Raw genomic sequence first — 26,020 nt, 5'->3', positions numbered from 1 at the left:
ACCTGAATAAAATAAAGAAAACTGGATTAAAAATTTCATGTGACATGGATCAAAAATTGAAAACAATAAATACATAGAGCATTTTATTATGCTTGAGCCACCGAAAAATTCAAGCATAATTTTTTTTTTTAACAAAATATGTAAAAATTCGATTCAATTCATTAATATTTTATACCCGAATAACCATATCTCAAGTTTGTGTTCATAGAAAAAATAATAATTCAATGTTTTTATTATATATATATATAAAAAAGTAACATTGGATTCATTCAATGTTATGTTCCGTCAACAAAATTGAATACAAAAGAGGAAGTTACTTTTAGAATAGGCTCCACTAACAAGATGTTTCAAGCCAATATATGCCATTTCAGGACTTTCTCAAATAGGAAACCCATGGAAATACCACGGAATAAATTTTAATATAAAAGAGACTCGTACACATTTAAATCGCATCAATTAGAAACACACAATTCTAAAAAATTGAAAAAATGGCTAACTTGGTTAAGTCAATCAAGCTATATTCTTCACCAAATGAGCAAGTGGACTCTACAGAAATGTATTCAACTCACTACACACCTGCTGCAACTATTGTATCAGATATTCTAAGATATGAAGCCCCAGATTACATTGTTCATATAATTGCCCAGAATAAATGAACCTGCACCTTCAGTCAGTATTCAACAGCTTCGCCTACCAAGATTTCACAAGAAAAAAATCGATGAAACCATTAGACAAACAACAAGAAATTGCAGGACTCCTTTCACATAACACACAACAGACAAATTTGAAATTTGAGCTACACACAGTTAATCTACACTTTGAGGTCAGTAATACCTCCCGACTCTTAAAGCGCTGTTAAATAGTTGTGCCTCCACCGTCAGACATCAGAGACGCAGCAGCTGCTGCTGCAGTAGGTACATCTCCAGTCATGCCACCAGGTTTTGAAAGATGAAGCAGCCTGAAACAGAAACAGAAACAGATTTTACAGATTTTTTATGTTAATATGATTGGTAAAACATAGAAGCTCATATTTCAAGGAAGATCGTACGACAGAAGAAGACACTACCATATTCAAGACATGTGTCAAGCAGTGAGCAACATCGAAGAAACATGACTCACATCCAATGCCGGGACTTCAAATAATAAGAGACAATAGAAAAAAATCAACATAACTGATAATACACTTATGCATGTGCACTTACGGTGCAAGATATTCACAGAAAGATGATACAACAGTGGCAACTTCGGTGTAATTCTCAGATGGTGCAGGGGCTGTCACTTCGACTATCTGTATTCCTGGCGTAAGAGGCACTGCCTCATTGGTAGCATGAAGTTTGAGCATTTTATTGATTGAAGAGACGGCAACTGTTATCTGAGCACCTTTATGGAAATGGAAGGTACATCCTACTCTCAGAAGCTCGCGGTCTAACTTGTAGCCAAGTGAATAAAATAAGGGAAGAGCATTTTTGCTTACTTTGCTCTTTACCATATTCCTTACCAACACCGAGATTTGCTCAGCACCAGGACCTTTCATCGCACCACCGATGTGTCGCACGGTCTTAAGACATGATATAATATTTCAGAAATCACCTTTACACATTAAATAATTAAAAGAAATGCAGCATCACCCCTCTTCTTACCATGTTGGCTCTGACCGCTCGAGATCACATAAAAGTCGTATTTCTGAGGATACCAAACCTAAAAGAAATCAAGAACAAATCTAATGGGAGTATTTACAGGGATAAGCGCCAACCAACAAAGCATCGTGAATCCCTCCAGCTAAAAGAAGAAGAAGTGCATTATCATACGTAATGAATATTAATGTGGTAGTTGGTAAGCCCTTGTTACTAGATAAGAGTGTGAATCCATACCAAGGTTCGGGACACTTTTCAAACATAATTCATGAGTCCTTAAACGGTCTCTATGAACACCACAGAGTCCTTGAAGAAGAATCTCCAGAGCCTCAACATGCTGCAGAGTAAACACTTAGTATCAAAAGTGATGAGTGTGGGAAACCCATTTTGAGTTAAAAATAAGATGCATCACATGTATAGATAAAATCGAAAAAAAAACGTATACAGAAAATTCTAGCTAGACTGCAAGGAAAAAAAAACGAAGCAGAATTGGGCCACATTTACACAAGATCATAAGTAGAGCTCGCTCACATTGACAATGATTAATCAAATCGGTAATAAAAATATCATATTTAGGCTACGTTTGGCTGAAAGATAAAATTATGAAATGATTAAGAGAGGAATGATAAAAAGAATGATTGCCCATCCATTTCGAAGGCGGCGTGGAGGCCGGCGGTTGTCGGCCGGCAGTCGGGGGAGGCAGAGGCGGCGGCGGATGTGGTCGGCCGGAGGTGTTCGGTCGGCGGCGGCGGCGGCGGTCTGTCAGTGTTCGGCTGTCAGTCGGCCGACAGTTGTCGGTTGTCGGCCGGCGATGGCGGCGGCGACGGTCGGCGGGGAAGTGGTGATGAGTTTGGATATAGGAGCAGGTAAAATTGAAAAAAAAAAAGGTGTATTAAGAGTTTGATAAATAATAATAGGGGGTGAGTAGTGATTATTTTACCACAATTAATATAAACTAATCGTTCGTTTGGCAGGTAGTTTATCGGGAAAGGGTTTAATTAGGGTTTCAGTTTTAGTTTTTTTTTAATAGAAAATGAAATCTGTTTGGCTTTTTCAGTCAGTGGCCGGAAACGGGAAAATTTATAATCATTTTCTTAAAAAAAAATTGTCCGGCTTGAAATGAAATACCCTGGAAACAAACCCAGCTCCTTAGATTTAATATAAAAGTTTTTGTTGGGTGCAATAATTGTCTCTGCTTGGTAGAGCGATCGAACCGTGGTGCTTGAGCTGCTGTGCAGTTTAAAAGATTTGAGTTGCACCATTACCACCAGCTATAGCTTTTGGTAAAGCGGCAAGCGCTCGGTCCTACAATTGGTATCAGAGCCAGGGTCACGGCTTCGATTCTCATTGATTGCAAGGAGTGCAATTATTGGGAGGGAGATTGTTGGGTGCAATAAGTGTCCCTGCTTGGTAGAGCGATCGAACCGTGGTGCTTGAGCTGCTGTGCGGTTTAAAAGATTTGAGTTGCACCATTACCACCAGCTATAGCTTTTGGTAAAGTGGCAAGCGCTCGGTCCTACAGTTTTTTTATTTCTTTTTATATTTTAATAAATATTATATTTTTTATTAATATCTAAATAAAAAACCCGTAGAATTGAGAAAAATAATTGAATAAATTAATGATAATAATAATAACAGAAGTAATAATTGTTAAAAAAAATATCCAAACGTAAGTAATTATAGTGATTAATTATTAACTTGTACATCCCAACATTTTTTTTTATGTGTTTGTAAAAGTAATTGACCATTTTTTTTATACTCCTAATAAATTTGAATTAAATGTGAAATATTAACTTTTAAGAATACTACTTAATATTTTTATTTATAGATGATAAAAAATGAAGAAAAAAATTTAAAACAAAAAAATTATAGTTGGTAACATGCAGAAATATTACATTTGTGTTTTTAAGGTAAAATCAAAATCTTGTGATATAATGAAAAAATTAAATATGAGCAAATTTGTCAAGTAAGAAATTTAAAGTGGTGTGTCATTAACATTTTGAAATGTCTACATTTAAAAATTTGAAAAAAATATTTGTTTTATTTTCATGATATCACTTATTATAATAAACAGATGTGATGTTGCCAAACATCAACATTTTGAGTAAGGTTTTTTTTTTTTTTTGAATGAGGGGTTGACTCTGGGACCAAATTTTCCGCTACACATGGTGTTTTAAATCGTGCTACATCTTGTTCAAACAAATCTCGTTTGCAAAAATTATTAAAAAGTAAATGTATTAAACTTCGTGCATGCAGAAAACAGAATAAATAATATACAAAACATTCAATTCGTCTATTTTTATAATTAAAAAATATCAAAATATTGTTTTAATCATTTAAAAGTGTTTGAGATATAAATTATTATCGATTTTTTTTTTAAAAAAATATGTGATTCATTATATTTCTTCTTGCATAATGTTTAATAAATTTATTTTTAAATAATTTTGCAGACAAAGGTTGTTTAAACAAAATATAACATAATTTGGAATACCAAGCGTAGAAGTAGATTTTGCCCGTTGATCTTATTTATATTTTATATAGTAAAAAATAATATAATTTTTTTTATAAATGATCAAGTAGAAGATATTAGTCTTCCGTGATATCATCGAGTTTTTGTACAATTCTATTTTATAACTTATTTTTTTTATAACTTATTTTTATTATATAAAGTATACGAACTTATTGTTAGCATGTTTCCGAGAAAAACTGAATGCAAAGATATAAATATTTTTTTATTCGCCGTAAGAAATATCGGAGAACTTTTATTTCCAAATCCCTAACTAAAAACTAAAAACACCTGAAATCCACAGCCTAAAAGATAAATAAGACAATAAACAACAAAAAAAATTGAAAATCAAGCCCTGTGAGGTGGGGCATGGACGGAATCTTTGTCAACACCTTCGGCGCCAGCGTGACCATGAGGCCCGAAATGGCCAGGGAATGGAGGGTGGACGAAAGGCCAGTGTGGTGGCATGAATCCGGCGGGTAGAGGCGGGAGGGTGAAGGGCCAGTGTGGTGGCTTGAATCCTTCGGCGGGCAACGGGGGCAGAGGGAAAGGCCAGTGTGGAGGCTTGAATCCGGCGGGTAGAGGCGGGAGGGTGAAGGGCCAGTGTGGTGGCTTGAATCCTCCGGCGGGCAACGGGGGCAGAGGGAAAGGCCAGTGTGGAGGCTTGAATCCGCCGGCGGGTAACGGAGGCAGAGGAAAAGGCCAGTGTGGTGGCTTAAACCCGGCGGGTAGCGGAGGAAGGGTGAAGGGCCAGTGTGGTGGATGGAATCCACCGGCGGGTAGCGGCGGGAGGGTGAAAGGGAAATGGGGAGGCCACTGGAAACCGCCGGCGGGTAGCGGGGGAAGGGTGAAAGGAAAATGCGGAGGCCACTTGAAACCGCCGGCGGGTAGGGGTGGGAGTGTGATAGGCAAATGGGGGGGCCATTTGAAATCACCGGAGGGCAATGGGGGGTGAGGCCATAGATGAGGTAAGCCAAAGAAACAGTCTAGTTCTTTTCCGGCGGCGCTTGATTTCTTGTTTTCATCGGCATGCTTAACGGCGCCGTTGTTCACGGCGGCGGTGTGGGTGACATGAGTAGCACTTAGACCACCCGAAAGAAAAGCAGAGAGGCATAGTAGAATTAGGAGAACGACGGAAGAGGTTCTTTCCGCCATTATGGTGTAGTTACTTTCAAAGATTTACTGCGCAGTGAAATTGATGGGTGTAAGGCGTTGATTTATAGAGTTGTGTGGGGAGATATCACTGAGGTGAAAAAACTAGAATCTTGATGGAGTGTAATCTCTTGTTTGTTCTTATCTGTGGATCAGATAATGATAATTGTTGAATATTTCGAAATATCTTTTTTATTTAGTAAAATCAAATGAATCTTGGATTAGATTTGGGAAGATAGGATTGAATTATAGGAGGAAAAGGTTAACTCTACCGCAGTTTGAAAGTTCTTATCAGATGCCTTTTACTAATCAATCACATAATTAAAAAATAAAAATAAAATGTCCCTCTCCATGAGAATCACACCAACTCTGAAAAATATACTATTGAAGATTGGATGTTCGCTATGACAAACAAAGAACTAAAAAACTTTGATTTTATAGCCGTATCTTGTATAAAAACTTCACATTTGAGAAGCCCTTGAAAACTTCTCATCCATGCAAAATTTTCTTACCTCGGACCAGAGAGCTCCATAGCTTGAGCAAGCAATGAAGAATCATCGGTGAGGTCGGAAAACCGTTCAGACGAGGAGAGCTCCAGCCTTCTAAACTTGTTTGGTTCTAGTCTCTGAGATGCTTCCCATCTCTCAGCAAGTCCATCTCCTTGTAGCATACGAACCACTTCAGACATTTTGGGTCTCAGCCCTGGTAGATATTGAGTGCACAAGAGAGCCACTTTAACCATTTCTTCTAGCTCAATTCTGTCGTAGTTGTTCTTCAAGTCTTTATCAACCAGTGTATTTAGTTTCTTTTCTTGATGAAGTTTCCTTACCTGAAAATCACAGTTAGAACTTATGAATGCTGTTGAATTTGAGCGGGCAAGGCAGGTATGCGTCTACTAAGTTACTAACCCAATCAAGAACCGCTCCTTTCTGACTGACCGATTTACTGAACTCTAATGCTCTTTGTCCTGTGATCAGTTCAAGAAGAAGGATTCCGAATCCGAACACATCTGTTTTCTCAGAAGACTGGCCAGTTGACAGATACTCGGGGGCTATATGGCCCACAGTGCCACGTACAGCAGTCGTGACATGCGAATCTTGATGATCCAAAAGCTTTGCCAATCCGAAATCTCCCACCACTGCCTCGCAATAGCCATCAAGAAGTATATTTGCAGCCTTGACGTCTCTGTGAATAATCTTTGGATCACACTGTTCATGGAGATACAACAGTCCCCTTGAAGCTCCTAAGGCAATCCGCTTTCTTGTAGCCCAGTCCAACACTGGTTTCGCTGTTTGAGGTGAAATTGCCGAAATAAGAAAAGTCTAAACTAAAGGGATTATAATAAATTTGAAAATATACCTTTGAGACGCGAAGCAACGCTTCCATTTGCCATGTAAGGGTATACTAGGAGCTTTTCTGTTGGCGTCATGCAAAAACCATACAATTTGAGGAGATTCCGGTGAACTGCTAGGCTAATCATCTCAACTTCTGTCTGAAATTGCCTTTCTCCACCTGCTGCGCCTCCGTCTTTGAGCCTTTTTACGGCCACAGCAGTTCCATCTTGTAGACACCCTTTATATACATTTCCAAATCCACCTTTCCCCAGAATGTTTTTACTACTAAAATTGTGGGTAGCAATTTGCAGTTCCCTAAACTGAAACCTCCTTAAATTTCCTAGTGAAACTTCCTCATGTTGTCTGTCTGAAATTTTGCGCGGGCACATAATATCAGTTCAAAGAAAGAACTAGAGACGTGAATTTAAATAAGAAAGATCGTGTTAAGTATTCAGACCATTAACATCATAGAATTCTTGTTGCATATGCCTATGTCTGGTCCAAAAAAAAAGCCCGAATCCGAGGATTATCAGACATAGGAAACCAAGGCTGGTTCCAAACACGAGGGCGAGAGTCCGATGTTTTGATTTTGCCGAAGTAAGAGCAGCTTAAAAGAATAGAAACTAACATCAGGATAAGTATAGCATAAAGAAGAAACAAGAATCGGAATTTTAATTTCTTAACATACTTTGAGTGGTGTTCAAGGACATAGACATAGGAATCAATGTTATTCCACTACACTGTGGTTCTGATCCTGTCTCACATATAGAGGGGTTCCCAATTATACTGCAGAAATAGGGATTGCAGAAACACCACAAGTTCAACAATCTACTTTCATTTCAAAAAACATAAGAGATTAATTTAGGCAATAAATTACTTGAATGTCTTGTAAAGGAATCTGGGTACGGGTCCACTCAAGTTATTGTAAGACAAATCCCTGAAACAAGAACCATGGGACGAATTTTAGAGGATTGTATCCCTGCGTGGCAAAAGTGTGTGACTGAGAAAAGAATTACAGTAAAGAAAGTTGCGTCATATTGGCAAGTGACATCGGAATTTCGCCAGATAGACTGTTGTTGTTGAGCCTCCTGATTCATTGAAACAAATCTAGTGAGACTCAAGGATGGAAACATATCGAAATTTCGATATCTCAAATTCGTGATTTAGTGGATGAAGTTCACATGTATTGAAGGCTTTGCAAGTGGCCCAAAGGAGGAGGAATGATGCCGTCGAAGTAGTTGCTTGAAAGATCGAGTGTTTGAAGTTTTGTGAGTCGTCCAAGTTCGGTAGGGATTGGTCCTGTAATGTTATTATTCTGCATAAGTCTGCAAAAATCCCATTCCATTACGTTTATTTTGAAAAACAGGAGCTTGTGACAAAAAATAGTCCTTCAAGAATCATCTCTTACACTTACATAATCTGAAGATTTGTTAAATTCCCAATACTTGGAGATAAAGTACCAGACAAATTCTGACTTGGAGCCCCTCTGCATGATATAGTCAATCTTCTAATAAAATCAATTCTAAATCCTCAAGAAACTGAAGAAATCAAAAGAAGAACTGCTTACATTCCAATAACAAGACTTTCAGAAGAACAAGTGACCATAGTCCAACTACATGGATCAACTGCATCCCCATCCCAATTTTCAAGAACACCATGGGGATCCCTCAATGCAGATTTTATCCCCATCAAAGCTTGAACTAAATATATAACAGCCCAGATGAGAAAACAAAGTCTTTTTCAATTTAAAGCCCCAAACATGTAAATTTTGATAGCCATTTTTACCTTCAAAGTTCACACCTTTGGGAGAGAGCAAACCCATTGAAGAGCTGCAAACGGATAGATAAATGAAGGCAAAAAATGCCACTTCTCTCTCTCTACTCATCCCCATTGATGAATTGATACAACAAGAACTCCAAGAGGATAAAAAACAATTACGATTGAGAGTAAGGCTTCAAACGGCTATCTTTTGAGTAGTATGAAGTCATCTGTAGATCAGAACTGGGACTTGTTTTCTATGGCAGCGATTCATTTTTTCTCAGCTTGTCAGTTCGAGAAAAGTTTTTTTACGCTTTGGTGCTGTATAAAGAACCAGCATGTCTGTCATGGCCTCACGGGTTATAAACCTGTCAAGAAAAAGAATATTTTATTACCTCGAGTTTAACCAAACAAGGGGGTAAATTTTTAAAGAGAACCGGTCCATTTGCCAAGAAAAATACACAATCACGCTTATTAGTTATTACCGATCCGTAGGCAGTCCTCTTTCTCTTTCTTTCTCTTCTCCCCTAAAAAATTGAATTTTTTCTTCAAAAAAATATAGTTGAATTTTTAATGTAGTTTTCATGAAAATTCATACTACCCACCAAATATCTACTTCTTTTGTGCATTTCGTATAGAATTTCGCGACTCGTAAAAATTTCTTTCTCCTCTCTCTTTCCAATTGGTTTAAGTCCGAAGTTAGCATATTTACTCCAAGATTTCAAATTGTTTTTTCAAAGAAGAAGAAAAACAGAAAGGTACTACTGTACTGACCACACGAAATAAGTTAAATATTTTAATAGCCATCTGATTACATGAAAAATATATATGCTCTCGCATAATAAGTACAATAACCTTGTGGGAATCCATCTGAACTCTATGCAATAAATAATTATTGTATTTGGACGAATAAATTTGAAATCAATAAATTTTAAATTATAGTTTATCGTTAACAAATAAACTGATAAAATCTTAAACTCATATACACATGAGCGAAGTATTGAAATTTATGATATTGTTTCTATAAAATTATAAAAATACATTTGAAATATATCAAATTACATAATTCAAAAAAGAAAGAAAATTCAATATATATATATATATATATATATACACTGTCTGTCTCAATAATGGCGAAGGACAGGAGGGAATCCAACATTCCCTGTGTTTGGCCATCCAATAAAGTTACAAAAATTAATCCATATTTTAAAAGAACAATGGGAATCTCGATAAAAGCAGCTTAGAGATTAGGAAATGGCTTAGGTCACCTTCCCATGACCAGAAAAAAAGAATTTAGCAAGGTTTCCAAGAACATGACAAAGCAAATCCTTGTTTTGCTGCCCAAATTCATGCAGTCTTGATTTATAAAACAATTGTTATGCGCATGATACAATCTTGATTGTCTCCCTTTCACTCTAAATAGCCATCCTCGAAACGGACTGACTCACATTTTCATTTGAAAATTATGATATTTTGAAAGCAAATATTTTACCTATTTGAGATTTTGATCATCTATATCATCAAATTTTAGTATTTTTCAACATATGAATGTCACATCAACATTTCAGATGAAAAATATTAAAATCGAATTAAAATACTAAAATTGAATTTTGACAACAAAAATAACCAAAATTACATATAAATAAATATATAGAACCACAAATACAGTATTCTCATTAGATTTTTTTTCGGAAAAAAATAAATGTATTGCAGATATCTTTATATATAATATTTGTTCTCCTATAATAATATAGATCAAGAGTAGCATGTGACAACCCTTTTTAGACGTGGTCATTAGAGCTTCTTTAGCAATTAAAAAATTCCAAATTGAGTCACATGATTGCCAATATGACTCGAGACTAATGTAATCATTTCACTAGATTATTGAGATAATTGTTAGAGTAGATGTCCTGCAAGCCAACGGTTGACTAGGGAATTTATTGACTCAAGTGTAATAAACAATCTTTATTTTAATATAATTTAACTTTTTATGGTCTTGTTTTACTTTATCTGTATACCCATGCAATCAGCATAGATAAAGTCCTTGATTATACTTTAATACAAATGAATCGTAATTCGATGTTGAAACTCACTTGTAAACACTGTATAATCTAAATTCATTCCTAGTTGATTCAGCCGCCTAAAACATGGATAAAGAACGCTTGAGCTCGAGAGTAGCATCTGTGATGTTGTATACCGCGTTTTTTGGTAAGGGCATAGAGATTTCCAAACATGCAGATGGGTAGTCATATGATGATTATATGGAACTACCCTCCCTCGAACTTTTCAAATGGTTATCGTTCGTCGAGAGGATAATTCCGTAGTTATGATTGTGCACCATTAGTCTTTACGACCCGGGACAAAATTGAGGCTCTATATACTAGGTTGTGCTTTGACTCGTTTACCGACTGCAGGAGAGTCATCAGGTGTCGAGGTTGGGTGCAGTTGCGACACATGTAGGAGTCAGTGCATTGTAGTCAGGGATTCACTACTCACCTACGGGTGTGGATATCCTATGTGATCTGATGAAATAATAGTGCGTGGAATCTCTGGCCTAGAGTATGAGATGTACGTTGGAGAAAGAATTCTCCAATGGTACATGGGATGCCACTATTATATGTATCACATAGTTATCGAATTATTATGCAAGCCTCGATGAACCAATGGTTGTAGATTCGATCGGGATATATGAGATAAAGGAACTTTACTGTACATTAATCATAACCGACTGGTTCTTGCAGGCACTATCAGTGATACCGGGAATCATTGGACGATGCTACTAGACGCTCTTACCGTGATTCGATGAGTTTAATCAGAAAATGGTTTCTGACATGCTCATGATCAAATGTTGGTTCATGGAATGGGGCAAATTAGGGTAAGCTCGAATAAAGGATTATGTCCTAAATCACAAAGAATTGTGAACCCACGGCTAGCTGTATCCCTGAACCATTGAGGGTCACACAAGCACTGGTTTACTTGTTCCCGTTGAGATAATAAATTCAATGAGTTGAATTTATAAGAAATAAGTTTGATATGATCAATCGATAAGCTTATAAACAAAGTTTATAAAGCTTATAGAAATTTTGAGAGCTTGACTACTAAAGACAGTCAAAGAAAGTACATCTTCCTTATTTAGACTACTGGTGATCTCGAAATTAAAGTGTGCATCATAATAACAAACAAGTTGAATTTGTCACATCGATAATATTGGATCGTCGATCGGAATTATGATGAGATTAATATAATAAGAGCATTAGTCATGAGCTTGTAACAGTATAAGCTCATCGTGCTAATTTATTAAAGTTCAAATAGACTTTAATAATTAAATTATATTCTAATTGAATTAAAATATAGCTCATTAAGTTTTTTTTATAAAATATGGTATTGATTTATGTAATATGGAAATATTCATGATACCATGATTTAAAAACTTGCACACAAAGAAAATAATATTGGATGATTTGTTGTGTGCTATTCTCGTGAGTCAAGGATTCTATTGAGATTCATTACTTAATTAATTTGATTAATTAAGGAAATAACAATTAGTTAATTAAATTAATAATATACGTGTTACTTTGATTAATTGATTGTGGAGATCACCGAAGCTTCAAAAAAAAGGAATATGGATTTTGATTCTTAATTGGACAAGCATCATCTGAAAGCTTTTGGGTATGAGATGCATTTTTGGAATCTTCAAACTTAATTAATATGATTAATTAAGTAAATAAAAGAATAGAAGAAAAATTAATAAGGATTTTTTCCTTATTTACTAAAAGGCATCCAAAAGTTTTGTTCTACACAAGATATGCTTTCGGCTCTTGCAAGTTAGAAGAGGTGCTGCTCTCGAGAGTTTTGGTTCTTGCATCAAAGAAGTTTCGGCCACCTTAATTAAGAATTATTGGGTTGATTTCTTCTGTGTGTTCTATCTCTACGAAAAAATATTTTCTATGCCTTCTAGTGCAAGTTAGAAGAGGAAATAAATATTCCAGTCGTGGACCGGATTAGGAGATTTGAAGAAAGTTCGTAGGGATATTCAACAAGAGCTACGTCCGCTAATACCAAAGTTCACTAAAAGTATATTTTTTCTAAATCCACATGAATGTTTATTTAATTTAAACCATACGAGTGCTCAAACAATATTTTGATTGTCAAAATAAAATAAAAATTTAAAACTTTCGATGTGGTTGGGTACGAGAGAAACCGAGATCCAACAACAATTTCATACAATCTACATAAATAGGGATCCAATAAATCGTCAAATTTTGTAGGAACACCGATCATAATCATAACACCTCTAAAAGACAAAATTCGATAAAACTTTCACTATTACAAAAGGTATCTAATTGGTACGAGGCATTGGATTTTTTCAAATAAATAACCTTAATTCGGGCAAAGTGGGGGACCGAAGAAGTTGATTCTTCCAATTTAATATATTGTTGTTATTTTTTTAAAAAAATCATACTAAAAGTACAATAAATATATCGACATCCATATTTACTACAATTATATCGTATTTTATATTGAATTTATCATGAGATTTTGATAAATGAAATTTTTGTATTATAAAAATCTCCTTGGTTGTACAAGAGAATAACTTTTAAAAAAGAAAGCCCCCCACGCCTTCTCCTTTTCTCAAATCACTGTATATTGAGCCCATGCGTTTTTATAGCGTGGTGAGAACTTTATGATTGTATGTAGACAAACATGCTTCTCTTTTTCTTTCTTTTTACCTTTAATATTTTTTTTTCTCCTTTTTCATTTTAAAAATGTATAAAACATTTAATAGTCGATGAGTAAGTAGAGGTCTCGACAATTATATAGGAGAAAACTTTTAGGTTGTGTTGGTTGATACAATAGAATTATAAAGAGTATGTCTCTTGTGGAGACGGTCTTATGAATCTTATTGTTTTGACCAATGGTATGGTTGCGTGATATATTATTGTTAATATCTTAAAAAAAATGTGCTCTATGGGTGGTTTTTAAAGAAACATAAATTCGGAACAAAATTCAAGTTAACAAAAATTTGTGTGACACGGTCTCATGGGTCGTATTTTGTGATACGGATATCTTATTATGGTCATCCATGAAAAATTATTACTTTTTATGTTAAAAGTATTATTTTTATCTGTCTCACATATAAAGATTCGTGAGATCGTCTCACAAGAGACTACTCATTCAAGTTTCACAAATTTAAACGAATTCAATATTAGTTTAGACATTGCATGCATTGTGTTATATTATTTGATAAACGATCACAATTATGAAGAAATCACGCAAAAAATTTAAATTTACATTAGAGGATATCATCACTTCGAATTTAAAATTGTCGGCAAAAAACACTAACTATGGTTAATTAATAATTTATCAAGAGAATCACCCAACCAAATGTCATCTCAAGATACTCGAAAATACTGTTGGGATTAATCCCTTTTCAGTTTTCTATATTCGAGATTTGATTAAGATTTTTAGTTATCGAATATTTAAAAATACAATCATGGAAATATGCATGCAGTTTAAAAAAATGGAGAATCTGTGGTTTTAGCAAAATAATAATAATAATAATTAAAAAAAGATGGAGAATATGGGACAACTGCTTAAGGTCGTTTAAATCTTATTTCGACAAAATAAAATAGGAATATATAAAAGTGGATTTTTTTATAAAATGGTAGTCAGGTCAAGATAAAAATTGGCCAGGAAATTAATTAACGCATCAGGTTAAAATACAATGCGGAAAAATATTTTAGCAAATATGAGAAATTAATATAAGAAGATGAAATGATTTAAGTGTTTTATTATATTAAAATATCATTTTTTAAAAAATGATTTATGTGTTTTATTATATTAAAATATCATTTAAAAAAAAGATATTCTATATGTATACATATCTCACTATATAATTAAAGTTGATAGTCTCGAACTAACTAACTAATTTATTTGGTAAAATCTTATTTAAAGATTCCATTAGTCTTTCATCATATAACTAGGCGGTTATTCGGCCGGCCTAGGCGGTTCAAGGCGGTAAGGAATTTTATTTTTAATTTTATGGGTTTTCTAAAGTTTTTTTTATCTTTTAATTAAAATAAAAAATCCAATTAAAAATGAAAGATAAATTTTTATAGGTTTTAAACTAATGTCCAACAAAAAATGTAATTTATTGACCTAACATAACACATTAGACATTATCTTCATCTACTGTCCAGAGCGAAGAAACTTCACGATGATGATTTGAATCCGAAGATGATAAAGATATAATGATATTGAATTAATTTAACATTGATTTAATATCCGAAAATAAAAAAAAATCATATTATTTTTTATTAGTCCACTTATATCAAACAATGATTTAATACTAAAAAAAATTAATTTAAAGATATTCATATATAATATTAATAAATATTTTAAAAATTAATTTAAATACCTATGGGAGGTGGTAGATAGCTATCTTTTTTGACAAAAACTTGTGTGAGACGGTCTCACAGATAATATTTTGTGAAACAGATATATTATTTGAGTTATCCATGAAAAATTATTACTTTTTATGCTAAGAATATTATTTTTTATTGTGAATATCGGTAGGATTGACCCGTTTTACAAATAAAAATTCGTGAAATTGTCTCATAAGAGACATAGTCATCCTTTTTTATAACATTGATATATATAATGTTGGAGAAAATAAGCTGTGAGATGTAATTATTAAATTTCCTAAAAAATGTAAATTATTAGTTTTCTATGGACTCTGTTGGATAACTGCTGTAATTTATTGCGCCAATCAATGAAGTCTAAGTATCAGGTGTTGACTGGTCAAATGTGACTAGATAAAATTAAATAAAATAAAATAATATATTTTATAATTACCAAACAAACTATATAAAAACAGTGAGCCAAGATGGGGTATTTTGTTTTTTAAATTCACATGAAGACGTTATTTTTTTTTAATTAAATAGTTGACCGAAGTTATTTTACAAATTTTTCGGAGCAAAGACAATGCTTTTAATCCAAAACAAAGATATCGAGTGTTTAAACGAGCACTCGATGTTCGATTCAAGAAAACCCAAGTTAGCAGAGTCCGTTTGGTTTACCTGCTAGTTCGATTTAGCGAGACACTCAAGTGGAAATTTTATTTCCACATGGATCGAGTAATCAAAACATGTTAACTAGATTCGTCGAATCATTTGACAAATAAAACAAGTGAGTTAAATTAACAATATTTCAATCCACTAAAACGCGCTCTCCCCATCAAATGGTGGGTTGCATGTCTACAACAGATTGTGTTTGTAATTTTGATACCGGTGAAAATGGCTGGGCGGCCGGCAATGGCCCCGTTTTGAGAGTGCTTCTTATATATGACAAGAATAATTTAAAAAGAATTAAAATCGAAACAACAAAGAGAACCTAATGGAAAGAAGGGAATTGACCAGACAGGTTCTTACGTGCTTCGTCGGGGGAAAATGACAAAAAAGTCCGAGTGACTAGCCGTGTTGGATCTAACAGAGCTGGGCATAACTGTCCACTTCTTCACAGACAGCACAGCGAGTGGTAGTGGAAGCTATGGACCATTGTGAATCCAAAGCCTATTAAATTAAATATATCTTATATATTATGATTTCTTGTGAAAGGATATATTATGATTAAAGAGACATGTATTTGCAGGGCGATGGTTTATGATGATGAGTTATAACCCGTGATGTTTCAAATTTGAGACGATATCGAATCATCGTTTAAAAAAAAATAACTAAATTTTTGCCATCACGAAAACTACATTACCAAGTAAAACATTGCATGTTTTCTCTGATTGTCTAGGCAAAAACTTGTGTGAGACTGACTCACAAGTCGTATTTTACGAGATGAATATCTTATTTGGGTCATCCATTTAAAAGTATTACTTTTTATGCTAAGAGTATTACTTTTTATTGTGAATGTCGGTAGAGTTGACCCGTCTCTACGATGAAGATTCGTGAGACCGTCTCACAAGAGACCTACTCAATTGTCTAAAGACTGATCGATCACTGCAATTCAGACCGCAAAAAATGGGAAAAAATTTCGTGTAATTTTAATACTATCTTCTAGATAATGTCCTAATAAAATTTATAAAATGAATATATAGGTATGTATTGTGTAGCGATGTGGATTCTAACAAATTTGATGGTAACGCAACAAATGTAGACAAAGATGGGTCACATGTAATGTTCAGTGGGATATCATTCACTGCGTTTTGTTCGTGGAAGCGTCTCATTCAATTTAAAAAGAGGAATTCACTCCATTTAATTATTCTGAAAAATACATTTTTTTTTGTCCATTTTGTTTTGGCAATTATGGCTCAATAGTGACAATTGATTAGGGCCGTGACGAAAATGGGTACTGACAGAGATTGATATGTCACTTTCTCTATTTATCCTTAAATAATGTAAATAAATAAAAGCTCTGAGTTTTATATTGGTAAGCTAATATGCATAACTATAGTAAAAATAAGAAATAAAATGGAAGGATATGATTGTATAAATTTTTTGGCATTTTTTTTTATTGAGCTGAGTTGCTAAAGAAATTCGGATTGGGCTTTACAGTTTGGGAATGACCTTTACAAGCCCAACACAATAAGGCCCTGAACCGACCGAATTACAACTGAACCAAATCCATCCGATTACCATTTTTGTAACCAAATCGTCCAACTTTGTTAAACCTAATTTTCTATTTTCCCTTTTCGCTGCTCAATTTTAACTCAGGTAAACTCTCTTTCTCATATATCATAGCGATTTCGCTCTTATATTACTGCATTGTATGCAGAGGTAGCTATGGAAGCTGTTGATTCACTCAGAAAACTTAAGAAAAAGATAAATAAAAAGAAAAGGAAAGAAGAAAAGACAGAGGTGGGAAACTCCTTGTCTGCAGAAACAGGTATTGATTGTTGCAAATTGTTGTATTTCTTTTAAAATTTCAATTTTTGGTGCGCATGTCCTTTTTGTTTACGCACGAATCATGCATGTTAGCCATCTTTGTATGGTGTGTATCATATGGGGGCTTAAAGATGTGTTACCGGCAGAGTTTTTTATTCAATAATTTTTTATCCTTGCAGTGAAGATGAAAACTGATTTATGGGGATTTTAATTTGTCGGTTTCGAAGGAAAAAGCTGATGATTTGATGCCTTAACTCTTTTTCTCTCTCTCTTTCTCCCCTGCATATTTCTGGACTCAATTCTGGACCCAAGTCACACAACTAAGTTATATCAGTTAGGTAGCAGAATGGTGTCCAGGTCCAAATTAGGATGTGGCTGTGGAGTGATGGAAATCCGCCGAATCCTGGCTTTTGGGCTGGATTTGGTCAGTTGCATTGGGAAATTATACATGTCCCCTCATTTGAAATAATACGACATCTGACTTAAAATTGCGACTTATGATCATATCCGGTATTATAATTCTCAACAGCTTCATGTGTTTTCTAAGCCTTTTGAGGATGTGGACAGGTGGTCAATCATGACCTACTTGTTTTGTGCACTTCGGGTGTGTGATTTTGATGACCTGTTACATATTGGAGCACGTGGACTCATAATTTGAATCTGATCAAATCAAGATTGATTTCGTACTCGATACTTCTGCCTCTAAAATATAACGAAAAAAGCTATATTAGTAATCGATACTCCATGCATATATAGACATCGAACTGCAAAACGATGTTATTGTCATTTTGTCAGATGAGGAAATGGCTTTGACTGCAAAGCTGGAAAGCAAAGATCATGATACAAACTCTATAGGACTTGATGAGGCTGATACAAGAAGCTTCAAATCTAGTGGTAACTGATTGCACTAGCCACTAATCTTCATTACGGCGTACCCTTGACTTTATGCTATCGTATTAGTACTGGGAAAAAATAATTGTGGAATTTGTTTTGTCTAATGGTAGGAAAGCCAAAAAAGTCAACAAAACAGAAAAAAAAGAGGAAGTTACTGGGTAAAGAATCGTCACAGGATGATTTGCTTAAGAAGAAAGGGAATGTTGCAGATGATGAAGTTGATCAGATGTCCTCAGGAGATGAGGACAATTCCAAAGGAATGAAAAGTATGGTACCTTGTATCAGGAGAAATGTCTAGTCCAATTTATTAAACAATTTGGAGAATTTGTTTTCCTTAAACCTTCTTGATCTGAGTTAAAACATTTTTGTCTTTTGATTAGAATGGGTTATGCAATACCATCAGACCAGACCTGGAATTAAGGTACTGCAGGAAAGGATTGATGACTTCATAACAGCACATGAGGCACAAGAGGAGCAGGTATTTAATATTTATAGTGCAAATTTTTTAATTTTTTTTAACATCTTTCAAATAAAATATGGTCACGATAAGTTAATTGAAGTACACTTTTGTTTTGTAAGCTGAGGAACTTGCTCTGTGGTCTGTCTTTAGATTTTCCTCATTCTTTTTTCTTGCCAAATTTGTATAAATTGTCCTACCTCATCAATTAGTTTTTGTCCCGTATTTGGTTTTTCCCTTTTTCTGCATCTTGTCACTCTATTTCCTTTTACCATCGATGCAGGCAAGAAAGGAAAGGGAAGCCCAAGCAGCAGAAGGTGGGTGGACTGTTGTTGTACATCATAAAGGTAGGAAAAAGACCACTGAGGCTGAAAGTGGAATTGCTGTTGGTTCTGTTGCTCAAGCTGCTGTTCTAGATAAGATGGCTAAAAAGAAGAGTAAAGACGTTGGTTTAGACTTTTATCGGTTCCAGAGAAGGGAAGCCCACAGAAATGGTATGCTTGAATTCTTTTGCAAAATTCTTTTTACTTGGTAGTTTATGAACCTGGTACTTTTAATTTAAGGGTTGCATATCCATGTCAACAATGTGGTGGACCAGTAATAAGGTTGATGTTTCATTTTTTTTCCGATCTGCAAATGTTACACACAGATGAATTGCGTATTAGTCTTAGTCTATAATCACTCGTGGAAATGTGTTTCATCAGCTTTATTTCTTTCTCAGTATACTTAGTTTCTTCTAAATCCGAGGCTTTTGTGGATTTTAACTGCACAAGTGTTACACTGTTACCAACCTCAAAAACCTCGTTAGTTATCATTTGGAGATATGCTCCCAACACGCCACCCTTAAGCAATCCTGGTCTGTCTAAGGTCCTTGAGCTGGTTGTTTATGGATTCTTAATCAATAACTTTACGTAATAGGAATGCCTGAATACCCATGTCTTTTTTTCTCATCTAGTGTTATTTTGTTGCCACTCGTGCTCATTTCCTTTACATGATTGTTTTGTGGTTTATGCAGAGATTATGATGCTGCAAAGCAAATTCGAGCAGGATAAAAAGCGGATACAAGAAATGAGAGCTGCCAGGAAATTTAGACCATATTGATTGCACTTTTTGGCTTTGTTTGATTTGAATCTACCAGTGCATACTTCCCATAAACTGTAGCATATTGTAATGGATACACGCTGATTGTCGGATTCCTCTGTTTGGGTGATTGAAAATTAATTTAAGTTGCGATTACTTTGGATATATTTTGCAGGATAGCTTATAGTGTACAATAATTGAATAAGATATAAAGTGATAATGAATAATTAATAATATGTTTAGTTTGATAAATTAAATTGCGATTAGAACGGTGATTAACTGAAAAATCACAAATTTGTCATTTTCTATCTATTTTAACCGACAAAAGATTGTAGTGGAGGTGTTTTTCTATTTTTTATCCATTTATACGAACCAAAGATCATTTTTACTTCCTGAATCGAATGACCATCAGATTCACAAATCCAATTATTAATGAATATTTGATTTTAAGAAATAAATATTAATGGGCTTTTGAGTTTAGAAAAAGTTTTATTTTTTAAGTAAACGTACAATGAGTTGTGATTAATAACTTTATTTTATTTTAACCACTTAAGTTACCATAGGTTTATGCACTGATTGCTTTGAACGAAAGCATAACATGAAAATTTGTAACAATAGTGATAACAAATTGAAATTTTGAGATAAATATTACAGTGTGGTAAAAACATATGACGTTTGATATAATGAGTAGGTTTTTTGTAAGACGGTATCACGAATCTTTATCTGTGAGACGGGTCAATCCTACTGATATTCACAATAAAAAATAATACTCTTAGCATAAAAAGTAATACTTTTTCATGGATGAACCAAATAAGAGATTGTTCTCACAAAATACGATCCGTGAGACCGTATCACGCAAGTTTTTGGCTGATATAATTATAATATAATGAATAATTAAAATGACCAAATTGCCCCCACTATAATGTTTCTTTTTCTTACTCTGTTTTTTATTTATAAGATATACTAGAATTACAGATTAAAAATTATTTTCAAAATTTTGGGTATATTTCCGTAAATATACCCAAAGAAAAAAAAAATTTATTCAAATTTTGTAGTCAAACCCATTAATATACCGATATTCTTCCAACTTCCAAGCCCGAGGTTTATTATTAGCACACCAACCGAGAAGTGATTGAAATTTCAATTTCACCCCTAGTAGAATCATCATTTGCAAAACATGGGAAACATCTTCTGGAAAAAATCCATCTGCCTGCGGCCCTGCACTGCCCTCTTATCTGATTATGTTATCTTCCCTTCCCAAATCTCGCGAAGAGAGTAATCTGCTCAATTTCCTCTAGATTCAAGTTAAGGTATTTTCCCCTTGCAAAGCCACTGTGTTCTTTTGTCTCGTCTGCTTTTGGTGAATTCTTGAGGCAAATCTTGGACTGGGGTCATCCTTTAAAGCTAATTGAAACTTTATTCTGTCAAATATGCCATCTTTTCCTCTTGTTTCGAATGATGGGTTCTTCATTACACAAGAAAAATTGAATCTTTGTGTTGGGAATTTCAAATTGTTGAAGGGGCGTAGAACTCTGTCTTGTTCATTGTCCAAGAATGGCTTTAGTTCTGTCTCTAAGCCTTTTGCGGCATTGAGTTATAGTTATAAGCCTCAGCATAGGTTGTTGTGTAGCAAAAATGGTAGCTTAGTTTTCAAAAAGAAGAAGAATTTTGATGCCCAATTGGTTAGAGGAGAAGATACTGAATTTCGAAAGAAGTTTTCGTTAAGATTGCGCCGTAGGAGACGATTGTCATGGAGAAGATTGGCGAGGGCTTCCATGAAATCTACCTTAAACGACATCCAAACATTCCTGCGAAATAATGTTAAGAGATTGACCCTTTCTACTTCCGTACCTATATTACTAGGTCTGTGCTTTTTGTTTCTTAAAATTACATCAGTGTCGGCTCCACAAGTTGTTCCATATTCTGACCTGATAGCGAGCCTTCAAAATGGATGTGTGTCCAAGGTTTTGTTTGAGGAGGGTACTCGTCGCATATATTACAATACACAAATGTTGAATTCTAAAGATATTGTAACCGTGGAAGATAGATCACTCTCTCTTGATGAGAATGTAGTTGATAGTAATGCCAACAGTGATGCTCTTCGAAATAATCTAGAGGAGCAGAATATGCCAGGGACAATGAGAAAATCTCGGAAACCATCCCCTACTTGGCAGTTTTCTACAAGAAAGATTGATCATGATGAAAGCTATCTTCTGGGTTTGATGAGGGAAAAAAAAACAATGTATGCCTCTGCGCCTCAGTCGACTCTGATGTCTATGAGGAGTATGTTGATCACAGTGCTCACTTTGTGGATTCCTTTGATTCCTTTAATGTATCTTCTATATCGCCAACTTTCTGCTGCCAATAGTCCGGCCAAAAAAAGAAGACCTAGCAACCAGTTGGTTTGCTTTGAGGATGTGGATGGCGTTGATTCTGCAAAGGTGGAGCTTATGGAGGTTAGAATGTTGAAGCTTCAAACTATACACAGTATTAAGAATTGTGAATACTCGGATCAGAAAATTGTCATTGAATTCTTAATTACCTAAGAATACTTACAGCTTCATGATTATAAATTGCTATTATAATTTTTTTTTTTTTGTTACTTTAAAAGTTATAACTCTCACCTTATCTCACTCTCTATGCTTCTATTCAATAGAATATTATTAAGGAAGAGCCATTTAGAGCAACAACCAGTGTCTCATGGTTTATATTTCTCATAGTTCCTTAAATATCCTTTAGAATAACCACCCATGATATTTTGTTTATTATTATTTTTCAATTTTGTGAAACACTTGGGTTGTGTTTGGATTGATTATTTCAAATCCGTGAATTTTAAATGTATTAAAATGTATTTTTATGGTATAGATAATTAAGACCATAAACTTGAAATTCATATCTTCCATGTTTATACAGTGTTTAATGTTAATTAAGATAAATTTAAAGTTCACCCAATAATGGAAACATTTGAAATCAATTATAATTGGTGTGACTAATGTGTAAATAAGGAAAATATGTATTTAAGATCTATTGTTTAATTGTTAAATATAAAATTATAATCAAAATCCATGGATTTGAAATTCATGCATCCAAATGAAACCTTAGTTTATCTAATCAACAGACAACTGATTAAATTCTAGTATTGATTATTGATATGTATTGTATCCCGAACATGTAATAGGTTACGCACGTGTGCTAATTTGGGGCTAAATAATGTGTCCAAAAAGATTTGTAAAACATTGATAATACCTGCTAAATAATATTTCGCCGAACTTTTGCATGAATGTTTTTGTTTATTCCAGAGAAGTAAGTTGGCATTTTGCGCTTTTTCATGAATATTTCTGTTAATTCCAGAGAAATAAGTTGACATTTGTCTTATAATCTGTTACTTCATCTGAATTCTACAACTGTTTTGTGATCGCACACAGAAAGTGATTTATAGATGCTTCGTAAATGCTCAGCCCGGATCTACGGTAGAAAAACTGTTATTTTACTAATGCTATTATTTTTTCATAGATAGTTTGTTGCCTCCAAGGATCAATAAACTACAGCAAGCTAGGGGCAAGGTTACCTAGGGGCGTGCTTCTTGTAGGTCCTCCAGGAACAGGAAAGACATTACTAGCCCGTGCAGTTGCTGGAGAAGCCAGAGTACCCTTTTTTTCAGTTTCTGCTAGTGAATTTGTGGAGTTATTTGTTGGAAGAGGGGCAGCTCGCATTAGAGATCTTTTCAAAGTTGCAAGGAAGAATGCCCCGTCAATTATTTTCATCGATGAGCTTGACGCGGTTGGTGGGAAACGTGGAAGAAGTTTCAATGACGAAAGAGACCAGACATTGAACCAGGTATTACCTATATAACTATATCTAGCTGCAGGTTTCCTCTTTTTTTTTTTTAAATTATAAAAGAAAATTCATTCGGTTTTCATGTATTGGTGATAATTATTTTGTGACTCTAGACTTACACATGGTTGTTATTGTGGATATTAACATTAAACATTATTTGGAGTGAATTTAAATGAAATTATTTAAGTATCAATTATAAGTAAGCTCAGAAATCCTGGCTTTGATACTATTATCCACAGGAACTTGCATTCCAAAACCATCTTCTTATAGTGGCATGAAACGAGTTTTGAACACATTCCGGGAGGTAGAAATGAAATTTACCTATTTTATTACTCCATTGGTAGTAGTTAGATAACGATGGAGAAAATGATTATGGTGATACTTAGATTTGAATGCATATGCATGATATTGTTGAATTTTATATAGCATCAATACAGTAAAGAAAAACATCATACAAAAAATCATTTGCCTGGTTTAACCATAAAGATCTATATCCACGAGACCACGACAAGCATTGAATATGAAACAGCATGAAGATAGCGGAGAGAGAATGTGACACCACATGATTTTTGTGGTTTGACCATAAAAATGTGTCCCCATGACACAATGGCCAGAGGGCTAAAACTCTTATGAATATCTCTTAATTTAGAATACAACCATCACCCAGTTTTTATGGTGAAACTGTGAATTTAAAAATATAGTGAGATAAATATGGTAATAAACATTTCACAAAACTAAATCACCATAACCTCATACCAAAGATACATCATAATCCTAATAGTATTAAATCTGATTCTTGATTATTTATTTTAACAATAATTTATTAGAATTGCTTGGTACATGTGCTTTTACAATTGATATTTAACTAGCTTGCCAATTGATACATTTCTTCATATGGATTATGTTATGATGTGCTTTGCCTGAACTACCCCTAATTTCATGTGCTGCCTTTCTAGTTGCTGACAGAAATGGATGGCTTTGAGTCGGATATAAATGTAGTTGTCATCGCCGCAACAAATAGACCAGAAGCATTAGATCCAGCCCTTTGTCGACCTGGTCGGTTCTCAAGAAAAGTATATGTTGGGGAACCCGATGAAGATGGAAGGAAAAAGATTCTGGCTATACATTTGAGAGGAATCCCCCTTGACGAGGACAAACACCTTATTTCCAACCTAGTTGCGTCTCTTACCCAAGGATTTGTCGGGGCTGATCTTGCAAATATTGTCAATGAGGCTGCGCTGCTCGCTGCTCGCAGAGGTTAGACAGACTTTATGTTCAAATTTACAAGGGTTTTCTATCTTAATGCATTTTGAGAACTGCCTCTTCCATTCGGTGACATGAGATTCCTTTGGTTTATATTTGCCATTAAAATTATGGCACTGCAATTTAAATTTCAGAGTAAGTTGCTCCTTTACTCTAGAGCTGTCGGATAAAAGAATAGCTTGACACCATGAAAGCCACTGAGAATACTCTATAATACAGAAAGATGAAACCACCTGCATATTAAAAAATTAGCAAAACCAAGATTTGACTAGCAGTTGCACACTGGGCACTGGTTAATCGATTTTTTTGTCAATCTCTGATTGGGTCCAGTTGCTTCATTTTATAATTAAACGTCATATACTACTGATTTTTGCAGGCGCTGAAAATGTATCGAGGGAAGATATAATGGAAGCTATAGAGAGAGCAAAGTATGGGATAAATGAGAAGCAACGGAATCCCAACACAATAAGAAGGGAACTTGTAAGGCTGTTTCCGTGGATGCCTTCTCTTATGGGTAAAAATGATACGGGACAAGATGGAACACAAGGTCCTCTTGGCTATCAAACTCTCGCATGATTAGACGAGAAAATAAGGTTTCTATTCTATAGACAGGGGAATCATTGACTGGTCACTCATTTTTTGGAACATGAATATGTAGTACCAGCAGTTTTGTTGCCTCTGCTTAGTGTGTGATTTTGACGTTTCTGTTGTTTATTTTGATTCTGCAGCACAAAGTTCTAAATTTCTTGGATTTTTTTCCTTCCTTGTTTGTTTAGGATTTAGCTTGTAAGTTTTGCTGAATAAATTGCATGGACGAAATAATATTGGACTGTGATACATGAAAATCTTTAACCGGTTTTCAATCATACAATAGTTTAAAAGTCCTGATATAATTCTTGCGATTAACATAACCTTGCATAATGTTGGGGACAGTTGATCGCCCAACGGTTATGATTGTTGAACTCACCTGTGAGCCATTCACTCGCGAATCTAGATTCGTCTAGATAGCCGAACTTGCATCGTACAAAGATATGCCTATGGTCATCTGCAAAAAATTTCTTCTGTCACGAGGTGGCAACTGTATGCATCTGCTTGACGACTTGCATTACAGCGGACAAGATAATTTGCAGTTCTTGCAAGATCTCCATAAATTAGCTGGTTTGGGTAATCAGACATGTTAACTAAACAAGTTGCAGCAATCTTTTAAATGTGAT

General features: G+C 34.6%; 4 protein-coding genes across 5 annotated transcripts; 2 read left to right on the top strand and 2 right to left on the bottom strand.

The window, feature by feature from the left end:
- Nucleotides 1-325: 325 nt before the first annotated feature.
- LOC142537881 (mediator of RNA polymerase II transcription subunit 18-like) lies at nt 326-2,134 on the bottom strand. Its single transcript, XM_075643361.1, has 6 exons — nt 2,080-2,134; nt 1,872-1,985; nt 1,641-1,698; nt 1,203-1,559; nt 835-958; nt 326-690 (listed from the first exon to the last, which is right to left on the bottom strand). The coding sequence occupies exons 1-5, from the start codon at nt 2,132-2,134 to the stop codon at nt 856-858; spliced, it is 687 nt and encodes a 228-aa protein (XP_075499476.1). The 3' UTR covers nt 326-690; nt 835-855.
- Nucleotides 2,135-5,649: 3,515 nt separating this feature from the next.
- LOC142537046 (protein NSP-INTERACTING KINASE 1-like) lies at nt 5,650-8,736 on the bottom strand. 2 transcript variants are annotated; one of them, XM_075642581.1, is made up of 11 exons: nt 8,412-8,736; nt 8,194-8,326; nt 8,041-8,112; nt 7,808-7,951; nt 7,643-7,714; nt 7,504-7,563; nt 7,315-7,412; nt 7,084-7,233; nt 6,652-6,993; nt 6,201-6,580; nt 5,650-6,121 (listed from the first exon to the last, which is right to left on the bottom strand). In XM_075642581.1, the coding sequence occupies exons 1-11, from the start codon at nt 8,515-8,517 to the stop codon at nt 5,801-5,803; spliced, it is 1,878 nt and encodes a 625-aa protein (XP_075498696.1). In that variant the 5' UTR covers nt 8,518-8,736; the 3' UTR covers nt 5,650-5,800. The 2 variants fall into 2 exon arrangements, with proteins under 2 accessions (XP_075498696.1, XP_075498697.1); XM_075642582.1 differs by lacking the exon at nt 8,412-8,736 and having other exon boundaries at nt 8,035-8,112; nt 8,194-8,253.
- An 8,349-nt stretch (nt 8,737-17,085) lies between these two features.
- LOC142537047 (uncharacterized) lies at nt 17,086-19,871 on the top strand. The gene is made up of 6 exons (XM_075642583.1): nt 17,086-17,276; nt 18,071-18,169; nt 18,280-18,435; nt 18,550-18,647; nt 18,910-19,120; nt 19,642-19,871. Exons 1-6 carry the CDS (start codon nt 17,174-17,176, stop codon nt 19,725-19,727), a joined length of 753 nt encoding a protein of 250 aa, XP_075498698.1. The 5' UTR covers nt 17,086-17,173; the 3' UTR covers nt 19,728-19,871.
- Nucleotides 19,872-20,855: 984 nt separating this feature from the next.
- On the top strand, nt 20,856-25,557 carry LOC142537045 (putative inactive ATP-dependent zinc metalloprotease FTSHI 3, chloroplastic). The gene is made up of 4 exons (XM_075642580.1): nt 20,856-22,162; nt 23,220-23,543; nt 24,500-24,800; nt 25,183-25,557. The coding sequence occupies exons 1-4, from the start codon at nt 21,137-21,139 to the stop codon at nt 25,380-25,382; spliced, it is 1,851 nt and encodes a 616-aa protein (XP_075498695.1). The 5' UTR covers nt 20,856-21,136; the 3' UTR covers nt 25,383-25,557.
- Nucleotides 25,558-26,020: the final 463 nt, after the last annotated feature.

Source organism: Primulina tabacum, chromosome 2, assembly GCF_025594145.1.
Source record: "Primulina tabacum isolate GXHZ01 chromosome 2, ASM2559414v2, whole genome shotgun sequence".
Lineage (NCBI taxonomy): Eukaryota > Viridiplantae > Streptophyta > Magnoliopsida > Lamiales > Gesneriaceae > Primulina > Primulina tabacum.
The sequence above is the reverse complement of the archived record's forward strand: the minus strand, read 5'-3'. Positions and strand labels throughout refer to the sequence as shown.